Source organism: Danaus plexippus, chromosome 6 (genome assembly GCF_018135715.1).
Source record: "Danaus plexippus chromosome 6, MEX_DaPlex, whole genome shotgun sequence".
Lineage (NCBI taxonomy): Eukaryota > Metazoa > Arthropoda > Insecta > Lepidoptera > Nymphalidae > Danaus > Danaus plexippus.
This window is the reverse complement of record NC_083540.1, coordinates 1,479,844-1,499,782: the sequence shown is the minus strand read 5'-3', so window position 1 is coordinate 1,499,782 and position 19,939 is coordinate 1,479,844. Positions and strand designations below refer to the sequence as shown.

General features: G+C 31.4%; 3 protein-coding genes across 4 annotated transcripts in view; 1 reads left to right on the top strand and 2 right to left on the bottom strand.

The window, feature by feature from the left end:
* LOC116779193 (syndecan) overlaps window positions 1-19,939 on the top strand; it is a 143,226-nt gene that overhangs the window by 70,891 nt on the left and 52,396 nt on the right. The gene's annotated exons all lie outside the window — the stretch shown is intronic.
* On the bottom strand, window positions 1,091-4,262 carry LOC116779194 (lipase 3-like). Its single transcript, XM_061529979.1, has 5 exons — window positions 4,131-4,262; window positions 2,624-2,834; window positions 2,112-2,485; window positions 1,866-1,991; window positions 1,091-1,699 (listed from the first exon to the last, which is right to left on the bottom strand). Exons 1-5 carry the CDS (start codon window positions 4,245-4,247, stop codon window positions 1,316-1,318), a joined length of 1,212 nt encoding a protein of 403 aa, XP_061385963.1. The 5' UTR covers window positions 4,248-4,262; the 3' UTR covers window positions 1,091-1,315.
* LOC133320849 (lipase 3-like) lies at window positions 9,215-11,648 on the bottom strand. The gene is made up of 5 exons (XM_061529773.1): window positions 11,517-11,648; window positions 10,928-11,138; window positions 10,460-10,833; window positions 9,862-10,008; window positions 9,215-9,738 (listed from the first exon to the last, which is right to left on the bottom strand). Exons 1-5 carry the CDS (start codon window positions 11,628-11,630, stop codon window positions 9,358-9,360), a joined length of 1,227 nt encoding a protein of 408 aa, XP_061385757.1. The 5' UTR covers window positions 11,631-11,648; the 3' UTR covers window positions 9,215-9,357.

The window sequence follows — 19,939 nt, the reverse complement described above, 5'->3', positions numbered from 1 at the left end:
GGTGTCAGAAATTCAATAAGGTTCAATGAGGTGTAAGGAACACAAGATTATGTAATAAAAATAATATTTTAGCTACTCACGACGATATCGTTTAATTCCAATAGCATAAACTCGTTTAATACCTGAAAATACAGTTACAAATAAGTTAAATCACTTATCTGTGATATACACGTATGTATATATTTCAGCTTAAAATGAGTTAAAGATTTTCTGTGCTAAGGATTTCCAAGTCTGTTTCTATTCAGATTTAAGAGCAGTTCATCTATTCCCCGCATAGAAATGCGAGACTTTCGGATATTTGAAAATAGGAACATTTTTAAGAACTATCTCCGCAGTCGTTGAATTTCCATTTCAATGAACAAAGCTACGAAAAAACAATTTGTATTCGGATATTGACACAATATTCTCCTGCGAGAGAGCGGAAAAATGTGCAGATTGTAAATGATGTGACTTGGAGGATATAATTGCATTGTTGTTGTCTGGTTTCAGATTTCATTTTTCATTCACAATTGTTCACATTCAATACAAATCTAAAGTCGACATATTTTACCGCCAATATTCAAAGAGATAATTTTATTGCCAATTGCATTTATATATTTAAATATATTATTTACCAGTAACATAATATAAGTGTGGTTTTAAAACAAATCAATTCCATTGGATATATTTTTTTGGGCACGTTTAAAAAATATCGTAATACCAAGTAGAGAGAAGTTATGTGAAGCATAAACCCGGGTAAATGATTCGGGTGTATTGAATAACAAAGTTTGATGGCAGATATCGAAAGGAAAGGCCACCGGACACGAATAAATCACTGACTAGATTTAATGGACCTCTGTCGAATTAATCTAATGACGAACGACCTTGCCCTACGACCGCCCGACCCTATACACAAATTGCATTTGATTTAATGCTTTGATGGATTATGATGAGATTTAAATAAAGTAAAAGAAAATCAATAAATGATCTCTATTTCTCTATTTTCATGTGAAATAATTTTAGTGCGGGAAGGGAAATGTTGGCGTTGGAAATATTACAATTTTGTACAAGAAATTAAAATACAAATGATGTGCTTCATTTTATACTAAAACCTTTTTTTTTATTTACACTTATAATAATTTCGAACAGTAAGTACTTCACAACACATATTTAAGTTATAAAGCTTTGTTTGGTTACATAAAATATTCAAATTAAATGAACATAGTAGAGAATTTTCTTTTCAGACTCATTTTAGTCTTTTTAGTTTAATCTCATTAATCCCATCCTAATTGGTTTACTAAAAATATTTAATATTTACATAATTAAATTTTCCGTATCAGAGGTAAGAATTTTTTAATTTTTCAACGATAAAATCAGTGACTAATTCCTTAGAATCATTAGATATAACGAAATCCATGTGTCCAAAGCTTTCTCTCTCTACTCTGCGAGCTTTAGCGTTTGGAATAACTCTGGCCATATTTAAAACATCTTCTTCACTCAGTAGAACATCGGACATAGCGTAATGCATCGTTAAATCCACGGTGATGCGACTGATGTCATACTTAGGAGGCTCGAGGCTGCCGTATCTCACTAGATTTCTTAGAGCACCGTAGTTGTATCGTCTAAAAGATTTATCTCTGATGTTTTGTCCAAAGTGCGCATATTGCTTGATAGATGCTCCCGCTATTATCTCCAGACGTCCAAGCATTAAAATTCCCTCCTAAAAGATATTTACATCATCAATAATTTTAATGGCCTACGATTTATTTCTAAGGCCTATTTCTTTTTTCATAAAAAAAAAACTTGATGCAATTAGTTTCTTTTAAAAAATTAATAATTTTAAAATAATAGATTATTTTATGTTTTTTCAGCTTATTTTAACCTACCAGCAATGAAAGAAATTTATTTAAGGCGTTCGCTGCTTCAACCTCCTCTGTATTCTTATAGTCCTCTACGATTGAACTCTTTTTTAAATGTCCAATTTCCATCAAACCCTGTCTGCGAGCTAAGGCCTGAAATTTCACGGAAACATGTGAAAATCTTATTTAAAGAGCTATTTCAGCTGTAATTCGTTTTTAGAACATCATCAGCCATTTCACAAGATACGTATTTTGATTGATTTGTTTACTTACAAATATTAAATCAGTTTGTTTGGCGATTTCATCTATAATTTTGGTTGGGAAGTGGTCCTGATAGCCGACGCCAGCTAGCAAGTCAGCTGATAAGAATTTGTCATTGTATTCTGGCTTTACAGAGTTCAAAGTAATAAAGGCAGTTGCTCCTTGAGAATGTCCGACATAATGAAGTTTTTCTTGCTTCGTGATTCTGAGAACAGCGTCGATCATAGCAGGAAGGTCCTTAGTAGCGATATCTTCGAAAGTGTAATCGAAGAATTTTACCGCATGATCAGGATTATCGGGATCCAATATCAAGTGTTTTCTGGAATTCAAAGCCCCTCTCGCATTCCCCAACCAAACATCGAAACCAGCTTCAGCCAAGTTGTATGCTGAAATTAAATGAACGATAAAATTATTAACTATGTATTTAAAATTTAATTCTATTTATAATTATCATGATAAGATAATATAACTAAAGTCTGTTGACTCCTAATATATTATATGTTAAAGGATAATATTTATCTCACCTAAGCTACGTTTCGCACCCAGGGTTATGTAGGTTATCGCACAGCCCTGAAGTCCATGCATCAAAAACACAACGGGCTTCTTTGGAGCAAATGGATTCCTCCAGAACTCGAAGCGCTTGTAGGGAATTCGAACTAATTCCAGGATGTATCCATCGCTGGTAATCACGTTGTGGGATTCCGAGTAATAACCATCTCTCGCTATTCTTTGTGCCTGAAAATTAATTGTATTTCATGTTTCACCACACACATAATGAAATCTATGTATCTCATAGTTTTTTTCTATTTCTTCGGTTATCATTACTCTTTATTACCTAATGATAACAGGCTAACGAACACTCAGTGACTTATGTCCAAAAGCAATTCTTTATATTCTAAATTATATAGTAAAATCTTTATTTTGCCTTATTTAATATATTTTTAATCACTAATTAGCGTGGTAATCACAATTTAAGTCATAATCGATTCAATAATCTTAGGATTTAAGTTATCACAATCAGTGAAAGGATTAAGATTTATTGAAATTAATCTGTTTTTAAGACGCATTATATTATAAAGAAAATCACTAGATTTACTGTGTTAAAATTAATGCGATAAAATTAACAGTTTATTATCAGGGCAAGTTAATTTGGATGTTCGCAATATACACTTTATATTTATTATAAAAGTTGATAAGACAAATATTTGATTAAAGTAATAAGGAAATAGTAAAACTTTTATTATAGCTTCAAATGTTACCACCGCCTCGACATTGCTTTATTCGTTATTTCATTTATATGACAAATGATTAAGAATTATATATATAGATACATAATAGACGAAAACTTCTCAGCATTCCATTCACCGTGGGGGTGCTGGGTCCATCGCGTTGTAGGGAGAGGAGCTTTAACAGTGCCTGGGACTTGTGACCCAGGTGTAGGTTTAAGGGGCGCCTATTTAACGCGCGTTAAACGCTCACCTCCACCGTCCAAGCACCTCTCTCTACCTAACCAAATTTGAAACAAACCTACTTGGGCTGCCTTCATATTAGTTCTAAGAATTTATTGTTTTTAGTTCTAGACCGGCCCAAGTCTTTTACTAGATTGTAGAGAGGTTTAGCTAATATTCCTCTCGCCTCCTACTTCTACCGCGTACAACTTTACGACGAATCTATTCGTAGTGAGTTCGTTAGTGATCTTGTCATAATTATTGACCTTGGTGGCACGATCTTTGGGGATGTTGTTTTCCCAAGGAACCGTAAGCTCGATTAACACAACGCTCTTTAAAATTCGCGAATACAGAAATATGTCTAGTCAGGACGCCGACGGATAAATAATTTCTGGGATTTTATATTGTTTCTTATACGTAGCCATTATTATAGTCCAATCCGGAGAAGCTTTACGAATAGAGTAAGGCTTGACGTTTAATTTTATAGCCCTAATGCCTTCTTTCACGAAACCTACTTATCGTTCGTTTGTGGTTATTTCTTTTGGTAGATATATATGTTTGTATTAAATTTATTTTCACTTACAATGTCATATGGCCTATCATCGTTCTCACTTTGGAGGTACCGATCCTCTGGGAGCACTGGTGATGGCCCAGCCTGTGCGGTGACGAGAGCGGTCACTATCAGAACAACTGCCAACATTATTGTTTATTGAATGACAACATCAGAAAACAAATTTTACTATTTATTGTAAACTTTATCTGTTCCGTCGGATAATGAAATAATTATCATTAGACGAATACTTTTCGTGTAATACAAGACAGCACCCGCGACTTCTTTCATGAGACATGTGTTATTAAAAAATATTTTAGTATCACCGTTACCTGCTAGACTGCGGTTACTATATTATGTATCGCAGTATTTTTATAAAAAAAACATTTTCAATTACATACAAAAATTACTTGTAACTTGTGATAACAGACTTAACAGATGTAAATTAATAAAATGTATATGAAATATTCAGAATCAAATATATTTTTTTGAATCCAACAATCCCGAGCCAGTCTGAAGAGCAATTTGTCGAGAGGTTGTTGAACTAGTCGAGAGTCGGCACGTGGTTGAAATACTGCCAGCACAGTGTACACATTAATTGTTGTGATTATTTTATTAATTTATAAATAACTCATGAATATTTAAAAAACGAGCACCAGTTGAAATATTAGTTAAATTGTGCAATTTTTTCATAAAAAGAAAAAATATATACTTTACGAGGCTACCGTTTTTAAGTTATATACTAGTGTTGGGAAATCTGAATCATTGGCATAAAATTTTCAACTCAGTAATTAATATGACAAATGTTGTCCTTTGTAACTATAACAGTATTTATTCGATTTGTAATTTTTTTCGATTTGTAATTTGTAATTTTTTTTTATAAAATTAATTTATTTTGTCCTAACTATGTAGATTTCTTCCAAAAATGACTTTAGTTTGAGTATGAGTAAGCGGCAGCCATGTTTGTTTACAAACTTTTCAAAGCCTGTTATTTAAAATTCAGGTGTCTGACTTCACCGCGACCGGATGTCAATCAAGTGGCTTTGTCTATTATAAATGACTATGGAAATTAGAAATCTGTGTCTGTCTTTTTTGTTAAATATATTTTATACTTATCTGGATTAAAATTACACATTATTATAATTTAATTAATTTTAATATTATCATCGTCTTTAATTAACACCTGTTTATTCTAGATAATAGTTTAATCACTATTTTTAATTTTTCTATGTAATATAAGTGTGTTTATTGCATAAATTCATGTACAATACATGCTTTGAGATATAATTTATTATACTTTTTAACTTTCTATAAATTGCGATTTGATATCTAAGACTTTCGAGAGTTTTATTGATTTAAATGAAACTAATATATTTCGGATATAATACGCAAATTTTATTATTTTAAAACTACATAATTCCGACGTTTCGGTTATTTTTCAGCAACCGTGATCACGGGCAGGCGAGACATCTCGTTTTAAAATAATAAAATTCGCGTAGTATATGCGAAATATATTAGTTTCATTTAAATTGCGATTTTTTGCACTTTGCTCTAATACACTATATCCCAGATAAAAGTTAAAAACTGTTAAATAATTTAATTTTAAGCACTTCATGGAGCAAAATATTTTGGCCATATATAAATGTATTGTCCGAATCTGTTTAATTTTTTTATATAATATACATATATCTAGTATACACAGATTTATAAAATATTATCAATCAGGGGATTTTTTCGTGTTCCATTGCATGTAAATACTCGATAACTTGCGATAAGTGATTGCTTAACAGCTGATTGTAAAAACTTTGACAATGACTTTTTAACAACAGATTATAATTTCACAGTCATTGTATGTGGCCTTGAATAAAATTCCGTCTCCCATCTTCTCTTCAGCTGTCCTAAACTCCTTCAACTACTTATTATATGACGTCCACGCCGTCAACATTCCCCGTCCTTTAAATACCGAACTCTTTCTGTCGTTGGTGTTTGGTCCCTGTAGTAAATTAATATGCAAATATATTAAAATCAATAGAATTAATTTGTAATAAATTATGTTAACTTTATATAATAATTAGTATTGGTTTTACATTTTTTATACACTATATATCTCCTACGTTTGCATCTAATTGAATTTGTGTTGTTTTAGATCTACTAACAAAGTTCCTAATTGTGACTTCAGTGGAAGCTGTTAAATTTTATAACATTCCTAAGTTAATCCCGGATCGTGTCTCCTCCATTCTACCCGACACTGGCAGAATATACTGTGCACGTCTTTGCACGGATGAAGGCCACATTTAAAACAACCAATCAACTTGCACTGTCCTATAGGTCATAGAAACAAAGATGGCACTAAAAATACTGAATGTGATTATGAAATATCAAAGGATTCGCTACAGGATTACTGGATGGAGATATTTGTAATGCAATTTCGTTAAATATAAAATTTATATTATATATATTTATAACAATAAAGTCATGGTATTTAAGGAGCTGTGTCTTCAGTGTGAGCGACGGAGGATCATACGTCAATATTTTTACCTGGTAACTCGACCCAAGTAGTTAATTTTACAAATGATTATAACTCATTGGTCTTATTTTGATAAATTCAATATGTTTTTCCACCCTTTTAAAAGGATGCCAAATGTTTAGAATAGAAGTTCTAATTGAATTCCAACATGTAATTATGTGGAGTAAATCTGTATTATGTATTGACATCGCAAGAATAAAACTCTAGTAGTCGTGGGGAAACCTAGTGATATAACTCTTGTTAATTTTCTTCATTTTTCCTTTCTTCTCTCATCTCTTACGACCGTCGTAAGATTCTTCATCGTCTTACGACTTAGTATCGTCCGTACTAAATTTTAATTTCGAACATTGATAATAATTTTTCAGCCTCAATTAATATTTCCGCTTAATCGACATTTTCTTTTAATAACATCTCAGATTTTCTTAAAGCCGCTCGTTTTCTTTCGGGTCATTACTTTTTATTTCAGTCTTTGACACATTTTGAAGATTTCTTCAAATTGAATAACCGGCGAACCCTTGGTTATATTAAAAGATATTACGTTTGCGTTAACATACAAAATGCAAAGTAATTAGCACGGTGTTTTTTTCTTCTTTTTAATATGGTTTAAAAATGAATTTATCTTTGTTTTCAATTGCACGTACAGATTTAAAAACAAATGACAAAAATATCTTAATGCAAATAAAATTAACACAAATATGATTGTTACATATATATATACACATAGGTTTTTTTTGTTACATATCTCTTACGAAAACTAATTCTAATACATAAATTCAGTTGGGGCTCGAATTATGCAAAACTTCTAAATTGTTTTAAAATTTAAGGCGACAGGTGGGTACTATTAGAAGAGTAATAAGGAAATGCCTTTAAAACTTTGCCTTTAATAGTATCCCAAGTAAAAAGTCACCAGTTTAAAATAAAAGTGAATTAACATTTTTTAATTCAACATATTTATATAGCTATCCATTTGGTCGGTTCAAACTACTATCTTTATATCGGAAACAATCCGAAAATCTATTTCCTGAACCATCTCAAGTCTCGATATAGCCTAAAGCTGTAGCTTAAAGGTAGGTCACTTACTATTCACTTTAAAGTTCTAGTTTAATACAATAATGTATAAAATAGTCTCGTTATTGTTGAAGTGACTTTTGCGTTTCTCCTTCCCTGTACTTTTAAAATCAAAACAGATTGTTATTTATTATTTAAAAAATGTAGATAAAGAAAATTAAAAAAACATGATTGATGAGAGACGATTCAAGTCGACAATCGTTGATAAAAGTTGGTATGAAAATTCGTGACGCAAACATGCCGGACTGGCTGCACAATTTGAAATCAAATCGTGAAGGATATTGTAAAAAATAGAATGACACTCCCGCCTTGATAGAATTGTTAACAGATAAACCAGCTGTTCTAAGTAGGAGCGAGGAGCTTGTAACAACATGTTATCTAATGATCTAACCCGATCCAAATGATTACGCGTTCTAAACATTGGAAAAACATTTATTATTGACATACACATGGTATAGGCATTGTTCCCACGCGCAGACTCTTAACTGATTCAACAGCCTCTCTACAAATTGCTCTTCAAACTAGCGCGGATTTGTTGGATAAAAAAAAATACACTTTCAAGTCCATTAAGTCGCCTTATACATGCGGATTATTTAATCTTTAATTAGTTTCTATCGAGCAAATTATATACAAGGATTTTTTTATTTGATTATGCTATTGATCTTAACAAAACTATATGTAGATATAAAATTATATCGCTCACTGTTTCAGCATTACCTCAATGTTGCTATTATATTTCGAGGGAATTTTAATTTGTTTTGTAGTTTGAATGCGATGATTCTAACGGCATTATAGGTAAATTTAATAAGTAAACAGTGACTGGATTGTGACAGTTAGTATGACCCAATGATGAACCATTTCGAAGTTTTGATGTAGTTTGGTTACATTTAATACTTTTGATATTTAAAATAACTGATCTGCTGTTTCTAGAATGGAAAACGGTCTCTTATTTTATGTTTCTGATGAAAATGAATATTTTTTGTGATATTCTGTAAGAGGTCACCTAGACTCGGCCAGTAGTCAAGAATCGAGTACGGCAAGTAATCGATGCTTGTGACGTCACAATATAACACTCGCTTAGACCATTCGAAATCTTCTTATCCTAGCTTTCAATGTATAAATACAGCCTTCGCGTCACCGGAAATGTTACTTTTCTCGTTCCATTGGTAGTCAAAATGCGAATGATACATTTAGAGATGAAAGAAAGTTTCTTGTTCTGAAGATACATTTCACGTTAGAATAAATTATTATCTATGTTATAAACTTTCTGTAGTTTGGATTTATTTGTTCGGTATTGAGATAACACTAGTCAGAAATGAAAAAAACTTGGCTGTCAGCTATACATTTCCAATAGTGAAGTTGACGCGGATGAAGTTTATTTTATATGGAGTAAAATTTATATAAATGTTATAATTGGAACGGTAACTGTTTGTTGAACTGTTTTTTTTTTTTCAAGTATTTTGTATACTTAGTATGACTAAGATTACGTTGTTTAAAATTCACAAAATAAAAGAAACAAATCTTCCCTTCATAAAAGTATTTTAATTTGCTGTGTAAAAATTATTCCTATCTTTACACGATAAAATAATTTTCAGAATTAATAAATAAATAAATAGGCATCTGGTTCCTTTTAATTTTGACCTTTTGTCAGTTTTAATGCATTCATTAATATCTTTTCTTTAGTTCGTTTACAACATAATCTGTAACTAATTCCTTAGAATCATTGGAAATTATGAAATCCATGTGTCCAAAGCTGTCTCTCGCCACTTTACGGACCTTAGCGTTTGGAATTACTGCGGCCATATTTAAAACATCTTTTTCACTTAACAAAATATCAGACATAGCGTAATGCATTGTCAAATCTACAGTAACTAGGCTCAGATCGTATTGGGGCGGCTGGAATCTACCATATTTCCTTAAATTTTCTACAGGGCCATAGTCCCATCTACGGAATGATTTATCTTTGATGTTTTGCCCGTAATGCGCAAATTGTTTTACTGAGGCTTCACCAAGTACTTCTAAACGTCCAAGCATTAAGAGTCCGTCCTGAAATAAAAGTATAATGAATAACAAACACTGTCTTTCATGGCTATGAATATAATTTTAGATAACTTAGGAGGAAGTTACAAAAAGGTTTGTTGAACTTCTTCAGTATATCAAGGAGCTTACCAAAAAGGATCGTAAAGATTGTAGTGCCAGTGTCACTTCGGTATTCGAGCTTAATGCCTCAGAGTCATCAAAATCTAAGCTCTGTCCGACAATTTGTTGGTTAAATCTAATACCTATTTCAAGGAAACCCCTTCGAACAGCAAAGTTCTGAAAAAATAATTTAAAACTTTAAAGTTTTTGTTTCATATAATATGAATATGATACAGTTATATGTTGCATGTATTGCCCATTTGTTTAACACATTAAAATATCTGGCTTTTTTTTTTAAGTGAAAATTCTTATGCGACTGTGACTGGTAAGTCATGTTAATAAAGTTTGTCTTAAAGAAACTCTAATAACTCCTTAAGAATCAATTTCTACACCTTCCTGTTTCCATTCCAAGATTACGAAGTTTCACTTCTTCCGGAAGGGACTCTTCGCACATTTTTTTTTTTTTGTAGAGCTTACTTAGTACAGGAAAGAAATATTCCAAAATATATTTACAAAAGTAACACGCTAGTTACGGTACTAAAGAGTTCTTAGATCTTATTACATCTACATGAATTTAAAATAAATGAATAATTATATTTTATGATCACATCAAAAATACTTTACTTACATATAAGAAATCAGTGGCTTTGGCAATACTTTTCACTATATCAGTTGGGAAATGATCTTGATAGCCAACGCCAGCAAGTATATCAGCAGATATGAATTTATCGTTATATTTCGGCAAAAGTGAGTTAAGGACTAAAAATGCAGTGCCTCCTTGAGAATGTCCGACGTAGTGTAATTTGTCTTGTTTAGTTCTTTGTAGGACGTAGTCGATCATGGTTGGGAGGTCTTTGGTAGCAATGTCCTCGAAACTGTAATCAAAGAACTTCTGTGCGTCCTTGGGGTTGTCAGGGTTTAAGGACACGTGATTACGAGAATTGATAACTCCACGTGCATTCCCCATCCAAACATCGAAACCAGCATCAGCCAAGTTGTAAGCTGAAATGTTAATATTTAAAATGGTTAGACATATGTCATAAAAATATTTTTCCGTAACAGAACTTATATTTTTGATTCATGTTACTCTTCGCACCTAAACTTCGTCGTGCACCCAAAGTAATGTAAGATATTGAGGAACCCTGCAGTCCATGCATCAAAAATACAACAGGCTTCTTTGGAGCAAATGGATTGTTCAAGAACTGGAAGCGCTTGTTTGGAATTCGCACCAATTCAAGGATGTATCCATCGCTCGTTGTGACCAAATGGGATTCAGAATAATATCCGTCGCGAGCTATCCTCAGACCCTGCAAAGTGACAGAATGTTTCTTCACCATACACGTTACTGTTTTAACTTTAACCCGTAATCAAGCATAGCACCATTAATCGACCACGTAGGTAATTGGACTTATATAGTGATCTTTGTCTTTTTTAAATTCATAAAACCTTTCTATGATTACCAATATGTATTTGCATCTTTCGTATGAAGCAAAACTTTTTTTTAATATTTTCGTACACAGAGCCTTTAATTTTAAGAATGGTTTAACTTTTGTATTTTTTTAAATCTTCTAGATATTCCACAATTACGTCCATGATAATCTGCTATTACCTCAGCTCGTTAATTTATATTTAACATTTAAAGGGATTATAATTTTGAGTTATTACGTCAAGTTTCGTCTACTCACATTGTTAAACTGTTTATGTCTAACAGATTGTTTTTCATCGGCGCCTTGTACCACATCCGCAGGCACAGCTTGTGCGCTAACCAGAGCACTCACTAATAAAATTACACCTAACATGATTAAAAATTAATAAACATCGCCCGGACCACGCTAATATTTATATCCTAGGCTTTATCTATGATAAATTCAAATCATCATCACCATTAGATAAGGAGATTTTACATATTATACTTTTCGCACAGACGCAAAGTAATTATATTTTTATATAAAAAGTCCAGTACTTTTACATTAAATTACATTTCATATGATTAACACCTCACTTGATCTGCACGTATGTAACAAATTTGAGAAGTGTTTTTAGAGATTCATTAATTTTCGAATTTATATCTAATAAAATCGATAACTTGAGGTTTATGGTTTTAAAATCCGACCTTAATCTATAGATATGTTATTGTACTTTCTATTTATAAGTAATTTAGACATTGAAAGAGGACACAGATTTGCTTTATCCCCAAAATATTTATAGTCATCTACGTCGGAAATATCATTATTACTTAAACATGGTATTAAACAGCATGTACTTATTTAAAAAAAAATCGTAGTACTCATTTATACTTACTTACGAATAAATAAAATAAGACTATCTGTTAGTACCATTATAATAATTGCCTTTTACTAATGTTAGTGTGTGCCTACAAGGTAAAATATTTTTTGGTCTTATTTTTTTGTTCCAGCTAATCCCTGAAATGTCAGGGCGACTTTCAAAGGACTTTTACTGGCAAATAGCTGTTGAAATAAGAATTAACTCAGGCTACTCTTATTTAATAAAATGTATATCTTTTTTTTAAAAACATCACTGCCACGACTATATTTTTTTGCATTAAAGTAATTTTTATATTAATTAATTGTTTCAATATTAATGACTAAAGTAACTGAATATTTAAATTGTTATCATTGCTTTTCCTATAATTTATTACACAGTTTTTTTATTTTTACGTCATTACCCAAGGACAATGATAGAATTTTTTTATTCATTATACTTATGTTAGGTGGTTTTTAAGTAAACAATATTACATCAAATTACTGATATAGCATTTTATTATGTTCATATACATTTATTATCAACATTGTTTATTAAAATGAACAGGTGCTTATGATATTTAGTTCGTTTTTGTCACACCAACCACTCGTATCACACGTACGATTCAAATTTAATTTTAGACCAAAATAACTTTGCGAGCTTAATCGAAATATTCTCGTTACTTTCTACGAAACTCTAAATATTCTACATAGTTGACAACCATATATTCAAATTACAAAAATCATAAACATTTCTAATTATTGCCATATTCAAGTGACTTCCAACAAGGATTATGTTTTCTATTTGATTGTTTGTTGGTTCTCGATCAATACCCGAAACATGAATTGATTTTAAAGATTTCTTTTTTTTGTGCCCAGTATACTTCTGTTGCGGTTCTACCTTAATTATATTTATAAACACACAATGTACTGGTATATAGATACCTTGAGGTAAGATATTTGATACCTTGACTGAACTCACGAATCTAGGCAAACGCGTTTCAGCAGAAGACGTTGTTGCTTGTGGCTGAATGCATACGTTCGGTTCAAAGGTGCTGACTGGATTAATAACTAGTTCTATGTTAAATGTTTATACATTTATATGAAATCTTTAAGTTGGCTTTTGTTTATTTCCTTAGTATACTTATTTATATTAACATCTTATTGCGAGTGATGTTCTTGCGTCTGACGATATTATCATAATGTATAACAAATATTATTTTACTTTTCAGGTAAGTTCACATTATTTTCTGGCAAAACTGAAGAGAAAAAATACCGAAGGTAACAAAAAATCGCACAATATTTTTAATTTACATTGGAGACCAAAAAAAATAGGAAATATTAACCAAAAATTCAATTCCCGTGGTTATTCTGTTCAAGTTTAAGACAATGGACGTTGATGTTTTAGATGAAACATTCCGTTATTGTTGCACAGCAACCATACTCGTCTTAGAGCAGATTGCAATATATACATTTCCGAATCCATCAGTGTGACGTCATACAGGTTGTAGCTCTAAAACAATAGAGTTATTGATCTCTATAGTAGAATATTATAAACACGGAAATTTAATATACATAGTAGTAAAAGTAACATAGAAAGACATCAAATAATAAAAAAGGATGTAAAAAATTAAGGTGTTTTGGTTGTTTTGTATTTGTTCACAAAAATATTTGTGTAATCTACTGATTATAATACGTTTAGAACCTAAAATATTTATCTATTATATAGTTTTATCAGTCGAAAATGTGAGAGAAATTTTACTACACATACGAAGCTGAGTTCCTGAAAAATTCCTTCAGAAAGTACCACTGTAACACTACTTAAAAACATGAAAACTGTAATATAACAGTTTAAAAATATATTTCCAGCTTTATATGAAATAATCGCAAATATAAAGAACAATAAGAAAGGTCACTGCCAATCCAATTGGATCATGTCATTATACAAAACTGTGAAAATAGATAAATAATAAATGAACAATAAAATAAAATAAGATAAGATATGACGAAGTGGCAATCTTAATGCGGGCTTACATGCCGTAAATAAGAACGTACCATCGAAAGTATCTGATACTAAATCTTGACTTCAATACTACGCCTAAAAGGCGGTAAACTTTAAAAAAGTTACAGAATTATTACATATCACGCAGCTCTCTGTTTCTGCTCTGAAAACATCCACCAACAGTCGCACTTTGAATTCAAACAGATAGTTCGGTTTATAAACCCACCGACGGTTAAAAAACCGTGAATAAATACCCTAAACGAGTAAATAACGTGAGAAAACCTAGCCTATAAAAATAGTAAAATTTTCCTTTCCTGCAAAATTTTTTATAGATTAATAAAAATCCTGTTTCAATCGAAAAAATATCCATTCACTATAACTACGGCTGTAACATAAAATAATCACCGACTTTAATGAAAATAAAAGAAAATGTTAGTCCACGTATTAGTTACGATTTAACTTTATCAGGAATTGACCAAATCTATATCAAACTATACTGACAACAAACGCTTTTCAGACTTGCCTTCCTTACCTCCTTTATCGACTTTGGTTCAAAAACTTGCTTCTGAGTACAGTTTGTTAACTCATCTATTTTTCCATTTCAGCTAGGACACTAATCGCCATATTTAAATTATTTTTTTTTCCTTACAATAATTTATTAAGAGAGAACTCTTACTTTTAGGAACTATTTTTGGTAAAATGAAACATAAAATACACCTTTGGAAAGTCATTAACATTTTAAATTAGAGCTTAATTCTCATTTCTCATAGGACATCGAGTAATAGTTTGCTGTCAGGTTAAATTTAGCAATTTCGTCGTGCTTAAGTCTTATATGAGATACAGTGGTTGTAATGAATAATGAAAAAGTTAGCGATATGCATGTCGACCGCTTGTTAAAGTTTAAAGGTTAAATTATCTGCGGCAATAACTCTTTTCAGTGAAATTCATCGGGACAGTATCCACATGATGTGAACTACAAATGAACTAATAATCATAATTATATTGTAATTAAATTAGTTTGCCTAATTCACAACCTGAAGACGTTTAATCCAATTAGTTATATTGATAAAATAATTAAGGTTTTAATAAAACTTTGGTTAATATTCTGTTATTAAATCATCTAAAATGAATGAGATCACTTTTCAGCAACCGTGATCTCGGGCAGACGAGATCACATCTCGAGTAGTTTTTTTTTATAAAATTAAAGCACGCGTATTATATCCGAAAAATATTATTTCATTTAAATATCTAAAATAAATTTTTTTGAGACAAAATTTGCTAATGATGATTGAATATTGAAGGGGTGGAGACTATAAGCGATCCGATTCTTGAAAATCATGTATAAGAGATAGCCAGTGCTACATGTATCTAATAGATTATTAAATGCACTATCAACTATACCACCCCTGAACCATAAGTGATTATTAAATTGAAAAATTAAGTAAAATAATTCACCATTTTTAAAATATTTCAATGCTTTATTGCATAACGGAAAAAGAAGAAATAATATAACAGCCAAAAAAAATATTTGCGAAAAAAAGAGGAGACATCAATGGAATGAACTGGAAACTTTTTGTTTAAAAAAAAATCTGACAACACACGTTTACCTATTATTTTGTCAAATATTTTTTCTGTCAGACCAAACCATAACAATAAAAAAATAGTCCTGTTACTTGCTATTTGTTAATTTGTTACAAAGTATACTAACATTTGAAAGATGACCTTAATACTCGATGCGGAAGAAGTCACTTGCTCTCACTGCGCACAACTGAAAAAAACCTTCATATTGATAGCAGTGTCCTCGGTGTTTGTGGTTGTTGTTGTAGCCGTGGTCCTTCTCATATTAATGTCAAGTGAAGTTGAGTCGGAGATTGAAAATTTTAATGGCGTGTTAGTAGAATTTGTCCTCGGATTGGTATACGTTCAGCTTTTCGTTGCTGCTTGCCTCCTGGCAGTAAATATTCTAAGAAGACGACACGCAACCTTCAAATTCCACCTGTGGTACGTAGTTTTCCACGTCACAACTATGTCTCTGTTCTTGGTGACATCTTTTGGTATGACTTTGGCGAACAAATCTTACGGTCTCTTCACTGTTGTGACACTAGCTTCCATCACCTATTACGCTGTCCTCTACTATTATTTTAAGATAAGGAACATGGCTTGGATTTTATTTAGAAATAATTATTAGATCGCATTGTAATATTATAATAAATTGTTTTACTGAGTCTCTTTTATTGTTAGTAGATCCAACTTTGTGAAAGCAAGCTTATTTTGTGGGCATTTGAAAGTGGCGCAACTCGCGAGTAATCGGCTTCGACCCCGTCACAGCCTTACATCAACCTAACAATGAATTTGCATAAACTATTCATACTGTTCCAAAGCTCCTCGCTTTATCCTTCGCTAAAAGCAGAATATTAACGGATCATCTTATTATTACTTTCTATTTCAAAAACGGCTTCTCTTAACGTTATATATTTTAAACTTTAACATATCCAGGAACCGCATGGGATAGGACAATCGGAAACGTATTTGGAAATCATTTAACTTAAATTACTTTACTTTTATAAATTTGTTTGCCATACTACTTACATCAGTTTATCAGTATATTTTTGTAGTTAAAAAAATCAACATGTAAAAAGTCTGGCAAAGTTAAGATTAGCGTTCGTTTAGAACCTATAGTTAAATATTGGCTATAGATGATTAATAGTTAATAATTAAATATGAAATGAATTGTTTTGATATTTTTTAATTATTATATGTAAAAAAGCATATTTTTTGTGTTTAAATAATAACTGACGTCTAGCTCTAAAGACGATATGGTTATTTACTTATATCCTATACCGTATAGGGCCCATAAATTTGTCCCCTCAAAAACCAATTTATATTAATACGAAATCATTAACAATCTGCAATAACACATTCTAGAATCTTCGACTACATCGATCCTTATCAACTAACAAACATAGAAACCGAAATATCTCCCAAAGTGAAAATAGAATTTGGAATCTGACGTCACTCATCCATATTCAAGCAACTATGCCAGTAATTCAGCTAATCTTATCTGAAAATTGGAAAACCAATTTCAAAGGAGCACTAAAACTAAGAGCACTATTTCAAAAACCGCGTGCGTCCATTCAAATCTCATTCCAGTAAACGTTAGTCCCATCAAAGTCCCACAAATTGCGAACTTAACCACAACACTCGGAGCAGCGAACGAATCAACTGTCAAATCAGAATCATTGTTGATGAATTGCCCCTGAACCAGTCAGCTGGGTAATTGCAAGTAGATGGGTATTAAGACGTCACCGCCAACATTTAGGATTGTGGATGGAAACAATGTTGATTTGCAAAGTTGAAATAAACGTGTGTATGAGTGTAGTTCTATGACGGTTAAAAAAAAAACAACTTGTATGTGAATTAGTACTTGTACTAATGTGACTTGTAGTTCTAAGATGGCTGAAAAAACGACTAAATTGGAAAAAAAAATACAATCATTTACAAATTTGTCCAACAAAATCGTTATTTCGTTGTGTTGGTGGTCTTGATTTATATTTTGCTGAAGTAATGAAATTATTTAATTATTCGGACACTTTATTGTTGGATGCCGTAACAATAAACGGACTTATTAATAAAAAACGTATATACAAACTATTAAGGAACTAACTACGTCCCATATAAAGATACGTATACATCAAGTTTTGTAAATACATTATTAGAGGTAAGACGATAACACAATTCAATTTAGACTTACATGCTCGTATGTGAATAAATATAAGAAACGACAAAATTATGTCATCAAATATTTTATTCCATAATTTTTAACTAGTGTATGTGGTAGAGATAATTAAAACCTCTCGGTAGAATCGCAAATTAGTTTAATAACATAACTAAATGTCAGCAAAATAAAAGCTTTTTAAGTCACATTTAACACAATATACAATAAAACACAGTTTATAACAATAACACATTTAAATTAAAACAATTTTAAACCGCTAAATAATACGTAATTGAGTTAATATCATCGGATATATGAATGAGAGCAGGCGAACGTTTTTAATTAAGTTTACTGAATAAATATTAAACGGCAGTCGGAATAAAGAACATTTATAATACAAGAAGTGGATATTAAGAAAATAAGAGGTCCTTCTCTCCGTCGGCGCCTCAACGCGCAGCTGTACGAAATAATTAATTAAATGACCAGACCAAGTTCCCTCCGGCCGCAATGTTCTCCATAGTTTGAAAAGCAATTTATTTACCTGCACATTTGGCAGCCGAACCAACTTGGCAACTGTTTAGTAGGTTCACTAATTTAAACCAATGACCCTTCTGAACGCGGTAATCCCAAATAATGGATGTTCTACAAAGGCTTTGAACAGGTTTTAGATAATTACAAAATGATCCTTATAAATAGCGTCTTGATTCTCTAGGAAACTTAATTGTAGCAACTTCTGCTTGAAACGAGTCCCTTCCAGCTTCTAACCAGCTTCCAGTTTCTAGAAATAAATAATTTTTTACACTTCATTATTAAAGAACATTAAAATAATAGTTAAAAGAACCTTCCACGCCTGTTTTCGCAGTTATTCCTATTTGACATGGTCCATATCAGGCCGTCAGTTTTCATTGTATTCGATTTCCTGTGTATTAATACATTTATTTGGTAGCGTTACGTTTATTTTCAGAGCCGTAATGTTATTAAGTGAGTTAATAACGCTGTACCATACCAATGTAAAGAGATCCGAATTTCACGTCGTCGTGAAAAATTTCAATCAGCAATATAATATGAAGCTGACGTGGAAGAAATCTAAAGAAAGCTTTCATTTAACTTTGTTAAATTATTTTGATCCCTTAAGAAAGCCAATAAAACCAATACGAAGATTTCGTTCTTCGGAATCTAAATCTCTCGAAGTGTGATTGTGCTTTTGCAATCTTTGGTATGATCAGACAAATCGTATAGTCGTTTGTCGCTCTATAACACAGACAAAATACATCACTATTGATACTCCGTGTAATATATCTTGCGAAGTGTTTCTGAAAGCTGCAAACTGCTTCCAACTGCTGCAATACTTCATCATTCGAATTAACTATATGCTTTTAAAAACTCTTAAAAATATATTTGCATAAGTAAACAGTAAGTACTTTTATTTACTTTTAAGATTTTAAACGATTCAATAAATTATCATTTAGAATAACTAATGAAAGAGTGGAAAAACTATATATATATATGTCTGTCTCACACTTTTCGTTGTTAACAATTGAGAATTTTTATCATCGACTATTCTCTGAGGAGTACTGATATCACCCGCGCTAGTTCCAATACACTTCAATATAAATACTCCGTGACTTCCCTGGAAAAGGGTTCCTTATAGCCTTGCTCTTATTACAGCGCTTTGTATTCTTATTTATTGGTCCATTAGCGGTACCATTTACTGTTTCCTATTTATAGGAAATATATTGCAATGCAGAATGCTTACTTTTTCATTATTTTCATCAGAGGTTTATTAGAGGTCAGGTTGGAACTTAAATACAATGTTAGTTATTGGTAGTTGGAGCACTTGTAATTTCTATGAATTGGTCCTTGGTTTGAATATATATAGATAGCGTTGACATAGCTCCATAAACATTAAGACGTAATATTTTGAGCTGCTATATATTAATTACTTTTAATGTCAAAAATAAGGATAATATCTGAAAACTTTGTCTGATTATATTACTAAAGCTAAAATTAGAATCGGTCTCATTTAAATTACATAATATCTGGTTTTACTATAAACAATTTTTATTATTTTTTTAGGTTCAACTGTTTTAATTTTTTTTTTTAATGAAACCTGACCTTTTATATTTTTTG

Excerpts from the sequence above, each read along its gene's own strand:
- LOC116779194 (XM_061529979.1), bottom strand. The coding sequence starts at position 4,247 with ATGTTGGCAGTTGTTCTGATAGTGACCGCTCTCGTCACCGCACAGGCT. Across the intron at positions 2,835-4,130 it reads ATGATAGGCCATATGACATT|GCACAAAGAATAGCGAGAGA; the intron begins GTAAGTGAAAAT and ends ATTAATTTTCAG. Across the intron at positions 2,486-2,623 it reads GGGTGCGAAACGTAGCTTAG|CATACAACTTGGCTGAAGCT; the intron begins GTGAGATAAATA and ends ATTTAATTTCAG.
- LOC133320849 (XM_061529773.1), bottom strand. The coding sequence starts at position 11,630 with ATGTTAGGTGTAATTTTATTAGTGAGTGCTCTGGTTAGCGCACAAGCT. Across the intron at positions 10,834-10,927 it reads GGGTGCACGACGAAGTTTAG|CTTACAACTTGGCTGATGCT; the intron begins GTGCGAAGAGTA and ends TTAACATTTCAG. Across the intron at positions 10,009-10,459 it reads AAGCCACTGATTTCTTATAT|AACTTTGCTGTTCGAAGGGG; the intron begins GTAAGTAAAGTA and ends TTATTTTTTCAG.